Genomic DNA, 21,120 nt, shown 5'->3' with positions numbered 1-21,120 from the left:
TGTCTGGGGGAGCAAAATGGAGAGGCTGAAAAGAGTGCAGATGGTGAAGGGTACCCTGGATGGAGGCAGGGGGGTCCCGGACGTTGTGCGGCTGATAAAGGCGCAGGGGCTGGCCTATGTGGTCAAGAACATCCAGGCTGCTGGCAAGAAAGTGAGTTTCATGAACCGCTTTTATTTTGCCAGCAGCCTGAGACCATTCGGCCTCTGCGCCATGGACAACACCAGGCCGCACTCGTGGGATCCCCCGCCGTTCTACAGGGCGCTCCGAGCCTTTGCGCTCGAAGTAGGCCTCCATAAAGTCGTGCTGGCCTCCTGGGATTATAAGACCATCTGTAGTCAGATGAGATCTGCCCAGGAGACCAGCCGGATAGAAGATTTCCCTCCCGAAACCTGCCGGTTTATCTGGGCTAACGCTACGCACGTTTGCCTCACGAACACGCAGAAAGATGTCTCCTGGATGGCTGTGAGTCGGTGTCTCCCCACCCGAGTGTTTATGCACAGAAGGGGCATAGCTCCTTATGACACCTGCCCCTATAAGGGTTGCTTGGGGAAGGAGACGGAGGCTCACATCTTTAGTGAGTGCCCCTCCGCCCACAGGGTCTGGCTCCTGTTTTCTCCGTTCCTCCACAGGTTCGCCGTTCCTGCGCGGGCGACCGCCCAGCAGATCCTATACGGTCCAGCCAAGGGAATTTCTACATCTACCTTGAGGTGCTGGTGGCGTGTCGTCTGCGCAGTGAAGCAGGCACTGTGGGAGGGACGGAACATCTGTTTGTTCAATAAGCAGGAGCTGGACCCGATCGTCATCGCGCGGAGGGGCATGGTGTTTGTAAAAGACTACGTCAATCTGGAGGTCCATCAGAGGGGCAAGGAGGAAGCCTTTAAGAACTGGCGCATACAAGATCTGGGGGAGCTCAGGATCCCGTGATGGGACCCACCTCCGGGGACGGTTAGTTCCCCCTGCTGGAGCCCGAGTCCAAGATCTTTTAAAGATTTTATGAATGATTGTTTTAAAAGAAGATTTTAAATAATGATTCTTAATTGTTTTTAAAGATTTAGTTGTTTTTAAATCACACTGTTTAGGGTTTTTTAGGTATAGTTTTGTTATATTTTGTTGTCAGATACATTGACCGTTTTGGGTTTAATTTAAAATGCATTGGACCTTTTTTGTTTGTTTTTTATTTTTTCCTTTTTAATTGTTTTTTTAATTTGTTCAATGCATTTTCAGTTATTTTCAATGTATCTGACTCTTTTGTTGGTGTGCAATTTTTTGCTTTTATCACGTTTTGTTTATTTGATTTGAGCACGTTTATTTTAAAGTTAATTGTTTTAGTTTGGTTAAAAATCACAAGATTTTAAAAATTTTAAGTGATTTTAAGGATTGGTATTTTAACGATTTTAATCATAAGTATTAAATATTGAATTGTTTTTATTGATGAAAAGAAAATACTTAACCCAATAAACAGTAGTGGGAGAGCCGCAGGTCCTCAGGAGATGAGAGTCGGCGCCAGTGTCCTTTCCCAGAAAGACATCAGGGACGTGATGGTAAGGTCACTGGCGCTGGGGGAGGAGGCCTGCGGCGGCAGACAGCCGGGAAGGGAGAGACCACCCCCTCCCCCACCATTAGTTAAAAGAACAACTAGCGGGGTCTACACAGTTTTCTCCCCAGTTGTACATAAAGCCTCTGCCCTGCCATCTGTTCGTCGGGCCTCGGCCTCAAAGGAACCAGGGAGAACCTCCAGCACCACGGGCCCTGAGCCCAGTGGAGTTTTGCCAGCCTTACCGGGTGGCGGGAGCCGAGCCCCCCCCATAGTCTTCCTAGAGGATCAAGCGGTGAGGCAAATGATTGAAATGATGGGTGCTAGCGCTAAGCTAGGTGAGGGAGAAGAGAGGAGTGGGGAAGAGAAAGGTTTCTTTACATGATTGTTACGGAGCGGGTAATTGCCCTCACAGCCATTATGGCATTAACTATCATTTCAATAAATGTGAGGAGCATTGCTGAGGTGAAAAAGAGGACCGATGTTTTAAACTCTCTGGCTGGAATGAAGGCAGACAATATTTGTTTACAGGAGTGCGGCATCCCGTTCCAAAAAGAATATAAAGACCTCCGGGACACTTGGACCCTAGGAGAATCCTTCTGGTCGGGGTCCAATGTGTCCCGAGCGGACGGGATTGCCGTACTCCTGAAAAACCCCTTCTTAACAGTAAAAACATTTAAGGTAATAGAGGCGGGCAGACTGGCCAGCCTCGATTTTAAATACAAGGGGGCTGTATTGAGGCTGGTCAATGTCTATGCCCCCACCAGCCAGAGAGAGAGAGTCCTCTTTCTCCCTCAGCTACGCCCGCTCCTGATCGGCACCTTGCCAGTTATCATTTCAGGTGATTTCAACTGTGCTCTGAGGGATGTAGACCGGAGTAAGCCCCGCAACGATAGATCCAGCAGGGACCTCGCTGCGTTCGTGGAGGACTTTGAACTCTGCGACGCAGGTCGGGACCTGGTCCCCTTGTTCACCTGGGTGAGTTCTTCTGGCTCCTCCTTCTCCAGGATAGATCTCGTCCTCCTCAGCAAGCCACTGGAGAGGACCGCCATGTCTTCGGAGGCGGTCTTCTTTTCAGACCACAGGCTCCTGACGACAGAGGTGCTCATTCCGAGCACACGGGAGTCGGGGCCTGGGGTCTGGAAGCTCAACACCTCTCTGCTCGATGACCCTCGTGTGATTAAGACCTTTAGCAGACGCCTCGAGGAGTGGAGGACCCTGAAGGACCTTTTTGATTCTCCCATAGAGTGGTGGGAGATGATGAAGAAAAGAACCAAGGGCTACTTCATTCAGCTGGGGAAACGGAAAGCTCGCGAGAGGCGGGCGAGATATTCCCATCTAAACGCCCGCCTCCAGCGCCTGAGTCTTTTACAGCTCAGAGGCTTCGACCTAGCTGAGGAGGTGGCCCGGGTCAAACTGAGTCTCTCCGCCCTCTATCGGGAGGAGCAAGAGAAGATCAAGGTCCTTTCCAGGGTCCGCATCATGGAGGACGATGAGAAATGCAGCCGCTTCTTCTTCAAGAAAACGAAGGAGAGGCGGCCTGCAATGTCCTCCATGATCGACTCCTCCGGGCAAGAGGTGGAGGGCAGAGAGGCTGTTGAGACAGTGGTGCGGGATTTCTACAGGGAGTTGTACGACCAGAAGGTGGTGGATCAAAATCTGATCCATCACTTTCTGTCCCTGTTGGAGTCCCGCAATGAGGGGGACGAGGAGGAGGATCCAGAGATCACCACCACTGAACTCTCCCAGGTGATAAAGAGTCTTAACTCTGGAAGGACACCGGGTCCCGACGGGATCCCTGCTGAGTTCTATAAGATCTTTTGGGAGGTGCTTAAGGAAGATCTGGGCCAGGTCCTGGGGTCGATGTACAGAGAGGGCAGATTGGCCCCTTCGATGAAGAAGAGTATCCTCTCCCTTCTTCACAAGAAGGGAGACCCGAAAGATCTGAGGAACTGGAGGCCAGTCAGCCTCCTGTGCACCGACTACAAGATACTGGCCAAAGCACTGACGCTCCGGCTGCAGCGGCCACTCCCTCAAGTCGTGGGTCCCGACCAGGTCTGTGGTGCCCGGGGGAGATCGGCGGCCGACAACGCCATGCTGCTCAGGGATGTCGTGGCCTACTCGAACGAGAGAGGGCTTCCCCTGGTCCAAATCAGCTTGGACCAGGAGAAAGCCTTCGAAGGCCACGAATACCTGCAGCTCGTTATGGAGAGGATGGGTCTCGCTCTTGGCCTGAGGAAGTGGGTCAAGATCATCTACAGCGGCCTAAGCAGCAAGGTCCTTGTGAACCGCCACCTGACCGAACCATTTCCGGTCAGGTCGGGGGTCCGGCAGGGATGTCCCCTGTCGGCCCTGCTGTACGTCCTCTGCTTGGAGCCGTTCATGCAGGCGATCCGCCGGGACGTCCGGGTGACAGGTTTCCATCTCCCGGGTTCCGGCGGAGAGCAACTGAAGGCCCTGGCCTATATGGACGACGTGGCCGTGGTCTGCACGGACGCTCCGTCCGTGGCCAGGGTCGAGGAACTGCTGGACGGCTTCTGCAGGGCGACGGGGGCCGCTGTGAACAAGGCCAAGAGCGAGGTCTACCTCTCCAGGGCATCGCCTGTCGGCCGGGGCCCGCCGACCGTGTTCCCTGTGAAGCCGTCTATCAAGGTTCTGGGGATCACGATCGACGGGACCAACACGGGCACCCGGAGCTGGGAGGAGGCCATAGCGAAGGTCCAAAGGAAGATCCACGGCTGGAGCACAAGGACCTTGACGATGGCTGGTAAGGTGCTGGTCGTAAAGGCCATCCTCTTCCCGATACTCCTCTACGTAGGAATGATCATCCCCCCAGACAAGGTCATCGCAAAACTAGTGACCCGAATTATATTTCGGTTTGTCTGGGGGAGCAAAATGGAGAGGCTGAAAAGAGTGCAGATGGTGAAGGGTACCCTGGATGGAGGCAGGGGGGTCCCGGACGTTGTGCGGCTGATAAAGGTGCAGGGGCTGGCCTATGTGGTCAAGAACATCCAGGCTGCTGGCAAGAAAGTGAGTTTCATGAACCGCTTTTATTTTGCCAGCAGCCTGAGACCATTCGGCCTCTGCGCCATGGACAACACCAGGCCGCACTCGTGGGATCCCCCGCCGTTCTACAGGGCGCTCCGAGCCTTTGCGCTCGAAGTAGGCCTCCATAAAGTCGTGCTGGCCTCCTGGGATTACAAGACCATCTGTAGTCAGATGAGATCTACCCAGGAGACCAGCCGGATAGAAGATTTCCCTCCCGAAACCTGCCGGTTTATCTGGGCTAACGCTACGCACGTTTGCCTCACGAACACGCAAAAAGATGTCTCCTGGATGGCTGTGAGTCGGTGTCTCCCCACCCGAGTGTTCATGCACAGAAGGGGCATAGCTCCTTATGACACCTGCCCCTATAAGGGTTGCCTGGGGAAGGAGACGGAGGCTCACATCTTTAGTGAGTGCCCCTCCGCCCACAGGGTCTGGCTCCTGTTTTCTCCGTTCCTCCACAGGTTTGCCGTTCCTGCGCGGGCGACCGCCCAGCAGATCCTGTACGGTCCGGCCAGGGGAATATCAACATCTACCCTGAGGTGCTGGTGGCGTGTCGTCTGCGCAGTGAAGCAGGCACTGTGGGAGGGACGGAACATCTGTTTGTTCAATAAGCAGGAGCTGGACCCGATCGTCATCGTGCGGAGGGGCATGGTGTTTGTAAGAGACTATGTCAATCTGGAGGTCCATCAGAGGGGCAAGGAGGAAGCCTACAAGAACTGGCGTATACAAGATCTGGGGGAGCTCAGGATCCCATGATGGGACCCACCTCCGGGGACGGTTAGTTCCCCCTGCTGGAGCCCGAGTCCAAGATCTTTTAAAGATTTTAAGGATGATTGTTTTTAAAAAGATTTTAAATAACGAATCTTAAATGTTTTTAAAGATTTAGTTGTTTTTAAATCACATTGTTCAGGGTTTATTGGTATAGTTTTGTTATATTTTGTTGTCAAATACATTGACCGTTTTGGGTTTAATTTAAAATGCATTAGACCTTTTTTGTTTGTTTTTTATTTTTACTTTTTAATTGTTTCTTTAATTTGTTTAATGCATTTTCAGTTATTTTCAATGTATTTGACCCTTTTGTTGGTGTGCAGTTTTTGCTTTTATCACGTTTGTTTTGTTGATTTGAGCACGTTTATTTTAAAGTTAATTGTTTTAGTTTGTGTTAAAATCACAAAGATTTTAAAAAATGTTAAGTGATTTTAAGGACTGACATTTTAATGATTTTAATCAAAAGTATTAAAAATTGAATTGTTTTTATTTACGCAATGTAAAATACTCAACCCAATAAACAGTATTATTTTTAATACGAAATGGACAGTTCTGTTTCTTGGTATGCCTTGACGTATTGAAAACGTTAGTCATTACTGATCTTGGTTCACCTCTGCAAACTTCCACACCGGAGGCATGAGACAACAAAACACAGACACAGTCCACCCCCACATCTAGAACATAATAATATAAGAAAGTTTACAAATGAGAGGAGGCCATTCGCCCCATCGTGCTCGTTTGGTTTCCATTAATAACTGAGTGATCCAAGGATCCTATTCAATCTATTTTTAAATGTTCCCAAACTTTCAGCTTCTACCACAACGCTGGGGAGTTTGTTCAGATTGTGACGCCTCTCTGTGTGAAGAAGTGTCTCCTGTTTTCTGTCTTGAATGCCTTGAAGCCCAATTTCCATTTGTGTCCCCGGGTCCGTGTGTCCCTGCTGATCTGGAAAAGCTCCTCTGGTTTGATGTGGTTGATGCCCTTCATGATTTTGAAGACTTGAATCAAGTCCCCACGTAGTCTCTGAAAAGGTTCAGTTCCTCAGTCTCTCAGTAGGACATTCCCTTCAGACCTGGAATAAGTCTGGTTGCTCTCCTCTGAACTGCCTCTAGAGCAGCGATATCTCTCTTGAAGTGTGGAGCCCACTCACCACACAAGCACACAACAGGGAACATCAGAGCATCACCCCGAGATCTGACGCAGCTGTCCCCGCTGATTCTCTTTATGACAGTATGACCAGGGCCAAGGTGACTGTCTCCGTGGGTTGACCACCCAGGATTTGTCATGCCTTTGCTATGAACACCACAGCCCTGAACACAGACTCCCGCTGCGAGGTGCACCAGTCCTAGCCTGGGCCGTGAAAGGAGAGTTGGGGCCTGGCAGACTGGTGTCCCATTTCAGGAATTACAGCACAGTGACCACACGTACCTGCCTCCTGCTCCCGGGTCAGTCTCCGGCCAGAGGTCACAAGTTCACCTGGGGTCCTCACCCCCTCCCTGAACCAGCGGTCAGCTGTCTTCACCCCCACACCGAAGACAGAGGTCAGCACCTGCCATACAGAGACAGAGGAAAAGAAAGAGAGACAGAGCGAGAGAGAAAGAGAACCTGTTAGACATCTGGGCAAACAGACCTGTCTGTTGCTGAGAGGGGCCGACTAAATGAGAAGATGCTCCTGACCAGTGGAGACCCACCTTCAAAACCTGGTAGCGCTCAGACTCCAGCACTGCCTTTACCTCCCTGGACACACCATACTTCAGGATCTCCTGAAAATAAAGAGACGGGGAAAAGTGTGGTGCATATCTTAATATTAATGTCTGCTACAAAATAAAGAATTACAAATTATGCATAAAATGGATCACAGCAGCCCCCTCCTCCCTGAATTCTCTCAGATGGTGTGGCCTCACCTTGATGACTCTCTGTGAGTGCTCCCCCAGACATGGTACGCCCCGCAGGTCTTCCATACTCTGCACATCCAGGGGAAGAGCCTTCAGAACTGACCCTGCCTTCCGAAAGGCCAGGCTCCGCCCCTCACTCTCATGGAATTGCGCGTTCTCTGCCAGGACCTCCAGGGCATCCTGAGGGCGGGACAAACAGCTGGGCTGGGCTGAGCTGACCAATAGCTGGAACAAGCTGCTATTCAACTACGCAGTAGAGTGAAACTGGTCTCTTTGCAGTCACTGACTCCCTCAACTCTGCCCGGGCAGCGTCCCTCTCCTCAGTCCTGATCCTCCTTGATCTCTCTGTAACCTTCAACACTGTTGATCACTCCATCCTCCTCTCCTCTCTTGCAGACCTTGGAATCTCTGAAACCACTTTCACCTGTTTCTCCTCTGACTTCAATGCACCTACCAGGTGACATGGCTTGGATCTTCTTCCGCACTGCAACTTCTCCTCACAGGTGTGCCCCAAGGCTCTGTCCTAGGCCCCCTCCTGTTCTCTCTACACCTGCTCTCTGGGCCACTCATCACATCCCATGAGTTCTCCTACCATTTCTATGCAGATGAGTATTAGAGCTTCTGGTCTTTTCCCTCTTCTGACCCCCTCATCCTCTCTCGCATCTCTTCCTGTCTGTCTGCTATCTCCTCCTGGATGCACTCCCATCACCTCAGACTCATTCTCTCTAAGTCTTTCCCTCCTCCTCACCTTCTACTGATCTCTCTCTCGCTCTCTTAATTCCCTTAGAAAATATGTCTCTAAACACAGGCCGCTCAGCTGTTTGAGGGTGGGCCTGCAAGACCGGATTGATACATTTCAATGAGAAGTGTACTTTTTTTTTTTTTTAATGCGGACATAATTTACTATGAGGATGCTGTTATGGTGCTGCAGGGGGGTCCTCCTCTGGCAGGCGTAGGGGCTCACTGTCTGCTCTCTGGCATCACAGATGGGCAGAGTCGGCACCTGGAAATCAGAGTGAGTTGGTCAGCATCACAATGTCACAGTGAGTGATCAGCATCACGAGGTCTCAGAGGGGGAGAGACTGATCTGCTGAGCATGTGGCTGCAGACTATATCACCTGAGCCTTTTACCACTTACCTCCAGCATGTGTCTGTCCTCAATGTCTACAGGCCTGGACGCCCCCATGCTGTCTGTGAACCAGCTGATGTCCAGCAGGTGGAGGGGTCTGTGCGTCTGTCTCCTGGGAGCCTGTGTGTCCAGCCACTCCTGCACCTCGCCTCCTGAGTTACCCTCTGACACCACGTGGGTGACCACAGTGCTGGAAAACAAAAAAACATCTGCATGATATTTGGTTAATTTGTTAATTAAATACAAAATGGTTGTCAGTACTTTGCAGTGGTGTGCTGGAACCACTAGTAAGTTAAAGTGGGACTTATTTGCATCTGAAAAGTGTTCTGTTAAAGAGAAACTAGTCAAGATGGTGGTTAAAACTTGGCTCGTCATAATATCGTCACTGGGTATTGTTCAATCACTTGATCAGTGAACTTCTCTGCTTTACAGAGTATTTGTCTGAGTCCCACCTGAATGACTCCTCCACGTGGAAGCCCTTGCTCCTGCCCAGGCGCGTGAGGAAGGCCCTGCGGCTCGAGCCCATTCTTCGTTCCAGCAGGAAAATGACGACATGGGGGTACTTGATGGCGTCATGGGTCTCGCCGCTCACGTCACGCTTTCGCCGCTTCAGGGGAACCATCATCTGTCGGGTCGTGTGTCAGGGCCGTGAGATGACCTATTCGTCGCCCGGCGGCAACTGCTGATCACCAGAGTAAAGCTGAAAGTAAAAATACTGAAACTCAATGCAATCTCTAGAAAAGCAGACTTACAGAAACTCTTGTTCCTCAACAAAACGGATCCGCTACTAAGTTGCACGGAGTTTTCGAAGAAAGGGTAGAAAGTTCTTCAGAGCCACACAGTGTTAATAGGCGTTAGTGTGCACTCGCAGTCTGGCGGGTAGACTCACTGGCACCACAGTCGCTATGAAATGTAAAACACGAGTATCGTGTGGGCCGAGCAGCGCCGGCTGCTGTTTCACTTCCTGGCTGCCGCAGATGCTCGCCGGCGCAGCTGCACTATTTCTAACCTCAGTTACGAGTCAAACATGCCGCTGTGTCGCATGTAAATACGACCGGGAGGCAAACAAACCACCACAACTTTTCAGTTCCTTAGTTATAATGTACCTTCAAAGTAATTATATATATATACGCCTATCCTATTGTAAATGTTGTACCGTATTTCCAGTGCTATTACAGAATTAGTATTTCGGCATCATTGTATAACTTACTTCGTGTACAACATGATAAACGTACTGTTATTCACTGTACATGGGCTTGGTTCAAGGGCTCGGTCATGTTAGGAAGAATGTATAAAATGGCATGTGGGTTGGAGGTATTTGTGTGTGTGTCCCCTTTTGGCAGTAAACGGTTTGTCTAATCGCATCACTCTTCTCAACCGCTCTTTTCGGACTTTGTAATCTAATCAAACAATCAAACAATGCTTCCTGTCCACCTTCGCTCCTAAATTGTGCCATATAACACAATAACATATATATATATATATATATATATACCAAAGGTACAACTGACTAACTTTCCAATTGTGTAGGCTGATTGGTTCAAAATTCAAAATACAAAATAGTGGGGAATGCTGGTTGGCTGGTATTAATGTAAATCAATGGTATTGCAAAGCAACAAATGTAGCCTATATGATGTCCAATCAGAATCGTGCATTGTAATTAGCATGTTTGTACACCATTCAAGTTGCATAATAATATGCAGATGTTTTGTGACACCGTTGCTAATTTTCAGTAAGCAACCACGGCTTAAAACCAGCCCAAAATATACCAACAAGCGGCAAAGCTAAAATATAAGCGACTGCGTGGTCGGACGAGCCCAGTTCCGCGGGTTATAAGCAGAACCGGAACCCTGTGCGAGTGATACCGGACAGCTGTCTTATTAAACTCTGCTCTCAATTACTCATGTGCATGGTTAGCACTTCTGACACCAGGGACTGAACTCCATGCTTGCACAAGGATGTACTGCACTTTATGTGTTGAAAATGTTTCTGGTGAAAGGGCTAATGGCGTCAAATAAATAAATAGTAATAATAAAAGTAGCAGTAGTCATATTTTTTGTTCAGCTTTTTACCAGACTATTTCCAATAAATGAATCATAATTCCGACATTGCTGCGTGGTAGGCAGCGGAAGCGCGGCTCTTGCGCAACTGCAGCCTCTGGGATGCGGATCAATGCCGTGACGGGAGCCAGAGCGCAGGCGTCAATCAAGGGGCACAATTGCGCTAGGCCCCGCCTCCTCACGGCCGTGATTGGCTGCTTCAAAGCGACCGCCTTCACTGTGCGATTGTGATTGGCCAACTAAGCACTTCTCCTTTACGGCGAAGACGTAAAGCGCATGCGTCCCCCAGGCGAGTCCGGCTGAAGCGAGTGGTTTATTCAGTGAATTACACAAGTTATGCAAAACACATTGTACAATATCATTCGCTGCGTGTTTTTATATTTACACGTATATAATATTCCCCAATCGTTTTTTTAAAGAGATATATAAATCATGGAGAGATCTGATTAGCTACAACAAAACATTTGTATTAGTGCATTCCCAAGACCACAGGGTTTCATGATGGAGTAGGTTTATGGGGTAGGAGACCGGCAGAAGTGCTGTGTTTGCTTGTTTATGAACTGCGATGCGGATACAAGACAATTCATACCGACGGACACACTTCTCTTTCAACGCCCACCTAAAAATCAGCGAGGCAGTCATATGACCGCCCGGCCCGAGTTCAGGGTTACTTTCCACTTCCTCAAAGTTTGCGCCAGCAGCCCCTCTGCGCTTTCAGACTCACTGCGTGTTTGTCTTTCGTCGCGCCCGGGCGAGTGCATGCTGCGCAGCCCGACACAGCGGCCGCTTCTGTGGAGAGAGACTGAGCGGGACAGCCCGATGGCCGGCTCGGAGGCGACGGTGTCTCCCGGGGTAGAGGCTCGGTGGCGGGGCCGCTGCCGCACTCCCACCGCGGTGCTGCTGGTGCTGTGTACCTGTCTGCTCAGGTGCGCCGGCTGCACCAAGCCCAGCAACATCGTGCTCATTCTCACGGACGACCAGGATGTGGAACTGGGAGGGATGGTGAGAGTCCCTGTGCTCGTTATAATTACATGATTATTAGTTGTCTAGGAGTACAGTAAGAGTGGGAGGATTTAATATTCAAAATTCAGATACGTCGAAAGCTAACACGCATGAGTTCAAACTATTGTGTGTCGTTAGGTATGTGCAAATATTATAAATCATAACAATACTGTCTTGTTTAACAATAGGATGCATCTGCTCTTGGTGTCATGTGCCGTCTCGTCACAATCCTGTAATCAACACTGGTACAAAAAGTCGCTTGAAAATATCCAACTAAGCGGTTTCTCTGGTCGATTTGAAATGCGTTTAAGCCCACCATGGGTGGCGAGCACGCCTGGTGTTTGGGGGGTTTAGTGTTGAAGTCCTCCGTGTCTGGTGGAGCTGCGGTGAGAGCCTGTGCTTCAGGCAGTGGGTTGCGGGTCATGTGCTCCTTCTCTGCCTGAGAGCAGCTGGCCAGGCTGAGCGGAGTGAGAGAGTCCACCTGCTCCCATTCTCTCTTCTTTCCTCTGCTGTCTTTCTCTTTCACTTCTCTGCTTTCTCATGCACAGCCCCGCTCTCCTTCACCCTCTATTTCACTGCTGTCTGTCTTTTGCTCTCTTGGCCCCTCTTTGTCGGCCACACATTCTCCTTCCTGCCTTCTCCTAGTGTCTCTCCTTCAGCCTCTGTCTGTCCATCTTTGACTTTCACAGAGGCATTATTTCTCCTTCTTTCTCTCCTGTCCAACGCTGTTTTCAGTGAATTTTTCGACTGCCGTGATGGTTTGCAGGCTTGACCATGGGAGATGAAATAACTGCTTTCTAACCATTGAATCATCATAAAACTGCCAAATTTAGATGCAAATAAATGGATGTTCAATATTAACCTTTTTACAGTGTCTAAAATTTCGATCTGTGACTGAAGTTGAAATTTTGAAAGGAAGCGCTAACTGAATTGAGTTAGAACATAAGAAAGCTTACAAATGAGAGGAGGCCATTCGACCCATCGTGCTCGTTTGGTGTTCATTAATATCTAAGTTTTTTTTAAAGAAAAATTCAAAAGCAAGGCAGTAGAAGGTGATTTCCCCTAAGTTATAACAAGGAATCACCAGGAGATACCCCTGCTTTCTGGGATACCCCCATCGCTCAATATGCAAATAGCGAAACAGTTACTGCTGGAGAACACAGTGGCCGCTGATCGCATAGATTTTGTCATACCTATTCTCAGTGTCCCCCTTTCAGTGTGACACCGTCCCTCTGTTCTCCTCTCTCTGTGTGTCTCTCACGCCCCCTCTCTGACTGTCTCTGTCCCTCTACAGACGCCCATGAAGAAGGCCCGAACTCTGATAGGTGATTCTGGAGCCACCTTCTCCAACGCGGTGAGTCTGTCTGTGGGCGCAGGGGTCATGGCCAGACCTGTTACTTGGGGGGGGGTGAAACCATGTAGATTCCTGTGTGTTTGCAAACTCATTAATTAAAACTGAGCTGGATGTTTATGCTCTCAAAATAAATATATATTTAAATATTAAGTACTTAAGTACTTAATTACCTTAATTAACTAGCCTTGTGCTAAAGGTTTAATACATCCTAGCCTCTGTCTCTCTGTTTGCACAGACTCTATTACTGTGTGTCTCTGGACATAGTTCACGGTGACTGTGTGTGCGTCTCTGGGCCCAGTTCAGTGACTGTGTGTGTCTGTGCCCAGTTCACAGTGACGCCACTGTGCTGTCCCAGCCGCAGCAGTATCCTCTCAGGCAAGTACCCTCACAACCACCAGGTGCGGAACAACTCCCTGAGTGGCAACTGCAGCAGCCCGGCCTGGCAGCGGGAGCAGGAGACGCAGGCCTTCCCTGTGTACCTGCACAAGCTCAACTACCAGACCTTCTACGCTGGCAAATACCTCAACCAGGTAACCCGCTGGGCACACTGTCTCTCTCTCTCCGTGTCCGTCTGTCTAACAGTCCCTCTCCCTTTCTCTCTCTCTCTCCGCCCCCCCCTTGCACTCTTACCCAGTCTGACCTCTCTCTTTCTCCCCCCCCCCCAGTATGGGAAGCCTCAGGCAGGAGGCGTGAGTCATGTACCGCCTGGCTGGGACCAATGGCACGCACTGGTAAGTTACAAACTGCACACACTGTCGCACACTGACACTGAGAAACACACACACTCTCATACAGACACACTGACACTGAGAAACACACACAATCTGTTATACAGAGTACACGGCCTCAAAACAAATTTAACAGTAGGGTATGACAGGAAATAGTCTCTAAATCTGTAACTGGCCGGGGGACACCTGAAATTCAGTCTTAAGTCAGTCTGTATGTGTGCGAGTGGGCGCTTGTGTGTATCTATGTCTCTATATATCTTGTGTATATATATGTGTATGTGTGTGTTACGAGTTGGGCCATGCAGAATGCCCCCTGTTGTCAGTGATCGTCCTGTGTGTGCTGTGTGCAGGTGGGGAACTCTCAGTACTACAACTACAGCCTGTCTGTGAACGGCAAGGAGGAGCAGCACGGGGACCACTACGCCACAGACTACCTCACCGACCTCATAGTGAGTCACTCCGCCACTTGGTCATCACATGGCCTTGACGTTGCCCATCTTCCCCACCCTGTGTGTGTTTTGAATGTATATGCTTCTTATTTTTTTATGTTGCATTGCTTTCTCATGCTGCCTGACAGATCCTGTACAGAGATCTGGGGGAGAGATATAAAAACAGTGTGACGGGGAAACGGTCATCGTTCTCAGTCTGTTGCTATAGTCGGGGGCACTGCACTGTGTCCCTCCACACTGTTGCTGTTGCTCTTCAAGGATGAATCCAGCAGCTCTCGCCAAGACTTAAATAAATTCACAACACGACTGTCGATAACCTGAGGGAAAACGGGCCACTGAAAGCATGGCGTTTTCCGTTCGAGTTCCCTGCAACCTGACCAGTCAGTTTATCGCTCGCAGGTGTGGGAGAGACACCGTCCTCGGCCCCGTGTTGGCACATGCAAGATGCCCTCCTCCAGCAGCCCTGACCGCCGGGGCCCTGAGGCTGCTTCACACTACGCTTCATAACTTTTTAATAAAACAAAAAGAAAAGGAAACTATTTAAACCAGGAATACAAGATAGACGGGTTATTTAGACATTCGTAGCTATATGTGAAAGGGAGGAAGGGAGTTTTTAATTTGTGTATATTGAGAGGTGAAGAGAGAGTGAGAGAATAGGGAAAAAAGGAAAGCACAATCCCAGCGACCCTAGTCGAACTTTCCTCTTAAAGCTTTGGCCAGTGAGGGAGACCTACCATGGAAGGACAGATGATGGCACTCGCCTGGTTTTACTGAACTGTTAGTGTCTGAAAACGTGTCCCGTCTCTGGGCGCCTCCCAATTCTAGGACAATGGCTGTAAACAAGGCGTTGGAATGTTCCTCAGGGGGGATTGTTACTGTCTCTTACTGGCCTTTACTGTTTTGTTGCATGTAGATTTCTATCAGAAATTTCTGTTGGGTCTCAGGCAGTTGTCAGTGGGGCAGGTCCTGTGAAGGCCACCCTCAGGGCCTGGAGCTTCCCATTCCTGGCAGCCTTCTCTGTGGCCTGACATGCACATGCACTTTCTCTTCACTTCCTGGCATTAATATCGCAGTACAGAGAGGCCTCGGTAAGCAAGAGGAATGGCACAGTCGGCAGACCGCAGGCGATCACGCAGGTGGGGTCCGTGACTGGCGAGGAGTCAAGCGTGAAGTGCTGTGGGCGAGGCGAACAGTGTGGCTGTCCTGCTCCCAGTGCTTTCTCTTTATTTCTGTTATTTTTATTTAGTGTTTTTTCCTTTCTCATGATAGCTGACTTTTCCTGTCATGCAAAGGTGTCAAGGGCAAAGGATATCATTCTCAGTGTGTTGCTTTTGCCAGGTTGTGGTCAGGGGGGACAGCACTGCGTCCTGTTCCTGCCACGCTTTTTTACGGCCGCTGCTCTTGGAAACGTGCACTCCAGCACGCAGGACGTCAAAATTCCCGCTCTTTCGCCCAGCTCTCTCCATCTCTCCTCTCCTCCCTCTGCAGGTAAACAGGTCCGTGGAGTTCCTGGACCACCGCAGGAAGAACCAGCCGTTTTTCCTGATGCTGTCTTCCCCCGCGCCCCATTCCCCCTGGACCCCTGCCCCCCATTACCAGGACTCCTTTGTCAGCACCAAGGCCCCTCGGGACGGCAGCTTCAACAAGCCCGGCGGCAAGGTAAGGGACCACAGCTTGGCCTGTGTGGCTGTCGTTCATACCTAGCTGCAGGCCTCAGTATGAGTCTGAGGTTCATGTTGACACAAAGACGCAGGAAACACTGGAGATTTAATCCGAACGGTTCTTAATGGAACCCAGAAGGTAGTTTGTTGTGTGTGTGTTTCTCTCTCTCTCTCTCTTCATTCCTTCTGCACTATCAAGTTGCTCTGATATTGATATATTGATCTTTCCTGCCACCCAGTGGACAGCAGCTATACTGCAACCCAGGAACTCTTATACAGCTTCTTGTTGTTTTTTTTTTTTTTTTTCTCTGGAGGCTGAAACAGCAGAGTAGAACAGCAGCCCCAGTACAAACCACATGAAAGAGGATGAGAGAGACTTAAATAATGACAACAATCTGAACTTCCGCTTTTACCGCTGTGGGCAGTTGGCACGGCACCCAGCACATCGGCCAACTAAACAAACGTCGGCCTACACAGACACTGTATTGCAAAGGGTATTTAATCCAAAAGAATGCGCCGGAAAGTAGGGGTCAGACAGGGGTGAGATGGCGTGCCTGTGTTTGTCAGCATTTACACTGTCTTGCTGTCTGTATCCCCCCACCCATCCGCACAGGACAAGCACTGGCTCCTGAGACAGCCTCACAGCCCCATGGCCAACAGCTCCATCGACTTCCTGGATAATGCATTCCGTCGCAGGTGAGACACTGCTGAGAGAGAGAGAGAGAGAGAGAGAGAGAGAGAGAGAGAGAGAGAGAGAGAGAGAGAGAGAGAGAGAGAGAGCTTGGTCTCAAGCTTGGACATAAAAGGACACAATTAGCTGAAACGACTGACTGCAATCTCCATTCCGGCCTCCAGGTGGCAGACCCTGCTGTCTGTGGATGACTTGGTGGAGAAGGTAGTGCTCAAGCTGCAGGAGTTGAAGGAGCTGAACAACACCTACATCTTCTACACCTCCGATCACGGCTACCACACAGGTACACGCTGACCCCACGCATGTATGCAGATTTCAGGATCTCTCCGTGGGGTACCTGGTGCCAGACAATCCACTGACACGGAAGAGAGCCAGAGCTGATGCCCGCGTGGCTCTCCTCCGTGTCAGTGGATTGTTCGGCGCCAGCAACCCCACGGAGAGATCCTGAAATCTGATATTAAGTCGTCCTGCATTCTGTTTCAAACCGAACCATAACGACAACAATAATAATAATTTTGATAACATTCATTATAATAAAATAGCTCATTCCAGCAACAGCGCACACCCATGCAAATCTGCAGGGAAGAGCGGTGCTGTGGCTCCGTGGAGGGAGACAGAGCCGTCTTTGTCTGCTGGTGCTTTGCTTTGGCCCCGGTGGGTTAAGTCCTTCTAATTGTGTGAATGCAAAGCACGCTTATCTCGGCCTGCTGCTCCCAGCCAGGCTGTCTGTTTCTGTCTGCGACACTGTGTGTGTGAGTGTGTGGCCCTCAGTATGTATGTGTGTGTGTTACATTCTTTGTGTGTGGGTCGGTAGCCCTCTCTGTGTGACTGCGTGCATTTCTTCGCAGGTCAGTTCTCGCTGCCCATTGACAAGAGGCAGCTGTACGAGTTCGATATCCGTGTCCCGCTGATGGTCCGTGGCCCAGGAATCAAGCCCAACCAGACCCTGCAGGTGGGGCACACAGGGAGGGGACCAGAGCCCTTGATGGTCACGGTCTTTCTGTAGAAAAATGTATCGATCCCAACTACTGTGAAAGCAAGATAAAGGAACCAAAGCAGGACCACCCCCTGCACGGTTCAGATACCTGAGAGAAATGCAGCTGGTTTACTTGAATTCCCAGAAGATTCCCCCACCCCCGATTTATATTTTTGTTTGTTTTTCCTTCTTTGGAATGAGTCATTCTATGCATGAGTATTAAAATAAAAAGATAACACATCTCTAAAAGCAACACCTTATCTCTTTTGTCTTTAGAATAAAAAGCAATAAAACCACACAATTATCATGCTGGTACTGGAAGTAGAACTGGAAGTCATGTTCTGTTGTGTTCATTTCACATGACTGATGTCCAGTGAGTAACCTCTGTGTCTCTGTGTGTGTTTGTGCCCCTCTGTCTTCCCCAGGGACCAGTGTTGAACATTGACCTGGGCCCCACCTTCCTGGACATTGCGGGGGTCGACGTGTCCCGCACCACCATGGACGGACAGTCTTTCCTGCCCCTTATGGTGGGTGATGGGAGGTGCTTGAGGTGGGAGGGGAGCTCCTTCGGCCAGCAGTCGTGTGTGTGTGTCTGTTTGTGTGTGGCCATGATACAGGCACAGCCTCACTGCGTGTCTCTCCCACAGGCCCCTTCTCTGCGCAATGGCACCTCAAGGCCCTACTTCCTGGTTGAGTACACAGGAGAAGGACACACTGACCAAGACCCCGCCTGTCCTTTGTTGGGCCCTGGACTTTCTGTGAGTATGAGAGTGTGCGTGTGGCGTCTCTCTGTATTTGCTACTGGTGTTCTCTAGTTGAAGCAGTACATACAAAACCCTCAGTGGCCAAAAGGTACCCGTAATTGGAACAAATGCAGTATCTTCGGAGATCACTTCTGTGACGCACACAGCAAAACAGGATATCCTGCACAAACAAACAGGCCTTTATTAACGGGCAGTTAGAAGTTACAAGATCTAACCACAGTGCGGAGGCAGTGGTGTCTCGGCAGGATGATCCAGCAGGCTGATTGTATCTCACCACCTCTGTCTCGCTGTGTTGCTTCCCCCAGCAATGCTTCCCAGACTGCGTGTGTGAGGATGCCTTCAACAACACGTACGCCTGCGTCAGGACACTGAGCAGCGTCAACCTGCAGTACTGCGAGTTTGCGGACACTGAGGTGGGTCCCCCGGGCTACTGGGTCACACGGTGCGACATACCTGAGCCCCCTCCCAGCAGACTGCCGACAGGAGGGGCGCAGAGAGGTGCAGCTCGGAGGCCTTGTCCTGTTTGTTTATTTTTTAGAGGGATGAAAGTTTTAAACACTGTCTGGTGTGGCACGCTCCCAAAGTGTGCACGAGTATTATTTGTATTTCTTTCTTTTTTTCTTAGCAGATGCCCTTATCCAGGGTGAATAGATGGTATCTTCCCTGTGGTTATCATAGTGTTTGCAGAAGTGTTTGGATTGTGTACAGACAAGTGTAAATGTGTCAGTCTGTGTGTGTGCCGGCTTTTGAGAGTCAGCGTCTTGCAATCTTTTGCTTCAATCAATTGTGCTAAGCTAACTAAATGATCACTTCAAATTTCTACAAACTGGGTGCACAGAATTATAAAAAGGTTTCCATGGATTCGTATGACTCTGGGTGAGTAAGACACCAGGCTAAAATGCCAAAATAACAAAGTATCCCTTTAAGGAAGTACCATGAAATAAACAGTTAACACTCACTCCACTCAGTGAACCCTCCCGTTAGGCGGCCCGGTCACAGCACAGGCTTGACCAGTGTACGCCCCAGTGCCCAGCTAAAGCCTGCCAGGGCTGCTGTCTATTTCAAACACTAACATCTATTCATGGCGATGATGCAGGCAGGACATCCTGTGAGAGCTGATCCACTGGCTTTCAGAAACCACGTGTCTGGGAGTGTGTGGGAATCGCTCAAAGGCAGGTGCTGTGTGCTGTTGTCCTCAGTCTCCACCTCATCTTGAGTCTCTCTCCCCCTCTCCCTCCCCCCAGTCCTTCGTGGAGGTGTACAACTTGACCTCTGACCCCCACCAGCTGGAAAACATTCTGAAGAAAGTGGACCCCAGCCTCCTGCAGAGCATGAACCAGCGGCTCATCCGCCTGCAGTCCTGCACGGGCGCTGCCTGCAGAGACACCAAGCACTGAGTCTCGGCCGGCACAGGCAGCCAGGTGCGTTTCTACAGCGCCTTGTAAACACACATGCGTCTCGCGCTGCTTTACACGGGTTAAGATAATATTGTTATTATATTTTTACATTCGTTCTCCTTGCCTGCATTTCCCCAGAACATTTTAGAAAAGAGCAGAATGTGTTATATAATCATCCTAATTGAAGTCAACTAATGCATAGTACGGAATATAGAGCAGGATTCTCATCATCAGTTATTTTTAATGCATATTTTAGTGTGTGGTAATTAATTGCTTTTGAATACAGAGCAGGATTGTCATGCATCTGTTTGCAAGAACTTTGTTGCAGCATTAACGTCATTACAACAATCGCGTGAGTTGCTTGTTTCCCATTTGCAACGTGGCAGTTTCCTGTTTATTGCTGCAGATCTGTCGGGGGTGCTACAGGGTTGCGTGTGTCAGCTGGGGGGGGGTTGAGATCGGTGTAGCAGAGGCCTCCTGGCGTGGGCCTGTCTGTTCAATGCACAGGGATACTGTGTCTCCCTGTCTGCTCTTTCTATGACCTTTTCCAGAAGAACAACCACCACCACCACCAACTGGCACGAAGTGTTGAAGAACAGAGCAAACATGATTCCTGACTTTTTTTTGTGCTGCTCACTCTGCTGATGTTTGCCCCCCGCCCCACCCTGTAACTGCAGTTTGGGATACAGCTCTATTCCACAGCCTCCTCTCTGCCCTCACACCTGACTCTGGGGAAAGAGCAGAAACACAAGTCTTAATGAGCCTTTTCCTACGTTTTCTCTGATGTTCCCCTGGAGAAGGTCAAAGTTCACTGCCGATGACTGACTATGCCCCTCCCATTTATACCTGAAACCAGACAGGGTGCCAGACAGCAGCCTCCTCACTGTAGGTTTGAGAGACAAAAGAAAACCCCTAGGACACACCGGGGGCCCAGAGGAGATGGGGAAGACGGTCGATTCATTATTGTGTGTTTTGGTTTGGTTTTGAATGTCGTTGCTTTAATGGGTGGTGGTGGCTGAACCCTGTCTTTGTCTTGCAGGATGTGAAGCACTTTCCCTCGGTGGTGGTGAAAAGCAGATAAGTCTGCAAGTCATCAATGTGAAACCAAAGACTGTACTTTTTTGTATTTTTTTCCTCTAATTGTGTTTTTTTTTTTTTTTTTGTAATGATCACAAGCTTTTTAAATGAATAAGGGATGAAGGAGGAGGCGGTGGTGTGGGTGAATGCAGAAATGTCCCAGCCCAGTAATAACAACAACTGCAATAATTATTAATGATGATAATTTTACTCTGCGCTATGGATCGATTGCAGCAAAAGGAGGACAAGTGTTTGTTGTCATGGGATGAGATCAAACCATCTGTAAAGACAGTGAATGTGCACAGTCAGATTTTTTTGCTAAAGCTGTGATGGTTGGGCAGTGGTTGATTACACTAGATTTGCTTTCACTCAGTCCTGACCTCAGGGTGTGTAAAATACAATAATCACTTTTTTTGTATTCTTTTTTTTTTTTATCATTACCTCCCTCAACACAAGCTGTGATTACCATTCGAGGTGTTTGCTTATTTGCTAATTAATGATTAGCAAGTGGCTTGTAGACATTGTATGGGACATTGTTTTGTTTGCTTACGATAAAAAAATTAAAATAAAATTATTTAAAAGGACA

The 21,120-nt window shown here is 49.4% G+C and overlaps 2 protein-coding genes across 4 annotated transcripts in view; one reads left to right on the top strand and one right to left on the bottom strand.

Moving 5' to 3' along the window:
• Positions 1–11,264, bottom strand: part of polm (polymerase (DNA directed), mu) — a 19,540-nt gene extending 8,276 nt beyond the window's left edge. Inside the window, exons 1-7 of one of the 3 annotated variants that reach the window (XM_066714300.1) lie at positions 11,160–11,264; positions 8,828–9,075; positions 8,385–8,565; positions 8,151–8,249; positions 7,256–7,426; positions 7,043–7,114; positions 6,780–6,900 (exon numbers count right to left, since the gene is read on the bottom strand). In XM_066714300.1, the coding sequence (XP_066570397.1) occupies positions 6,780–6,900; positions 7,043–7,114; positions 7,256–7,426; positions 8,151–8,249; positions 8,385–8,565; positions 8,828–9,000 (817 nt within the window). In that variant the 5' untranslated portion in view covers positions 9,001–9,075; positions 11,160–11,264. Of the gene's footprint in view, positions 1–6,779; positions 6,901–7,042; positions 7,115–7,255; positions 7,427–8,150; positions 8,250–8,384; positions 8,585–8,827; positions 9,076–9,264; positions 9,404–11,159 lie in introns of those variants that run through there. The other 2 variants (XM_066714299.1, XM_066714301.1) reach the window with 2 other exon arrangements.
• Positions 10,925–21,120, top strand: gnsb (glucosamine (N-acetyl)-6-sulfatase (Sanfilippo disease IIID), b). Its single transcript, XM_066714298.1, has 14 exons — positions 10,925–11,437; positions 12,732–12,791; positions 13,118–13,321; positions 13,457–13,522; positions 13,870–13,968; positions 15,457–15,627; positions 16,243–16,325; positions 16,485–16,603; positions 17,169–17,272; positions 17,722–17,823; positions 17,944–18,054; positions 18,366–18,473; positions 19,305–19,481; positions 20,497–21,120. The coding sequence occupies exons 1-13, from the start codon at positions 10,991–10,993 to the stop codon at positions 19,455–19,457; spliced, it is 1,827 nt and encodes a 608-aa protein (XP_066570395.1). The 5' UTR covers positions 10,925–10,990; the 3' UTR covers positions 19,458–19,481; positions 20,497–21,120.

The sequence above is a fragment of the Amia ocellicauda genome, chromosome 9 (assembly GCF_036373705.1).
Source record: "Amia ocellicauda isolate fAmiCal2 chromosome 9, fAmiCal2.hap1, whole genome shotgun sequence".
Lineage (NCBI taxonomy): Eukaryota > Metazoa > Chordata > Actinopteri > Amiiformes > Amiidae > Amia > Amia ocellicauda.
Note: the sequence above shows the minus strand (reverse complement) of the source record. Positions and strands in the feature narration are given on the sequence as shown.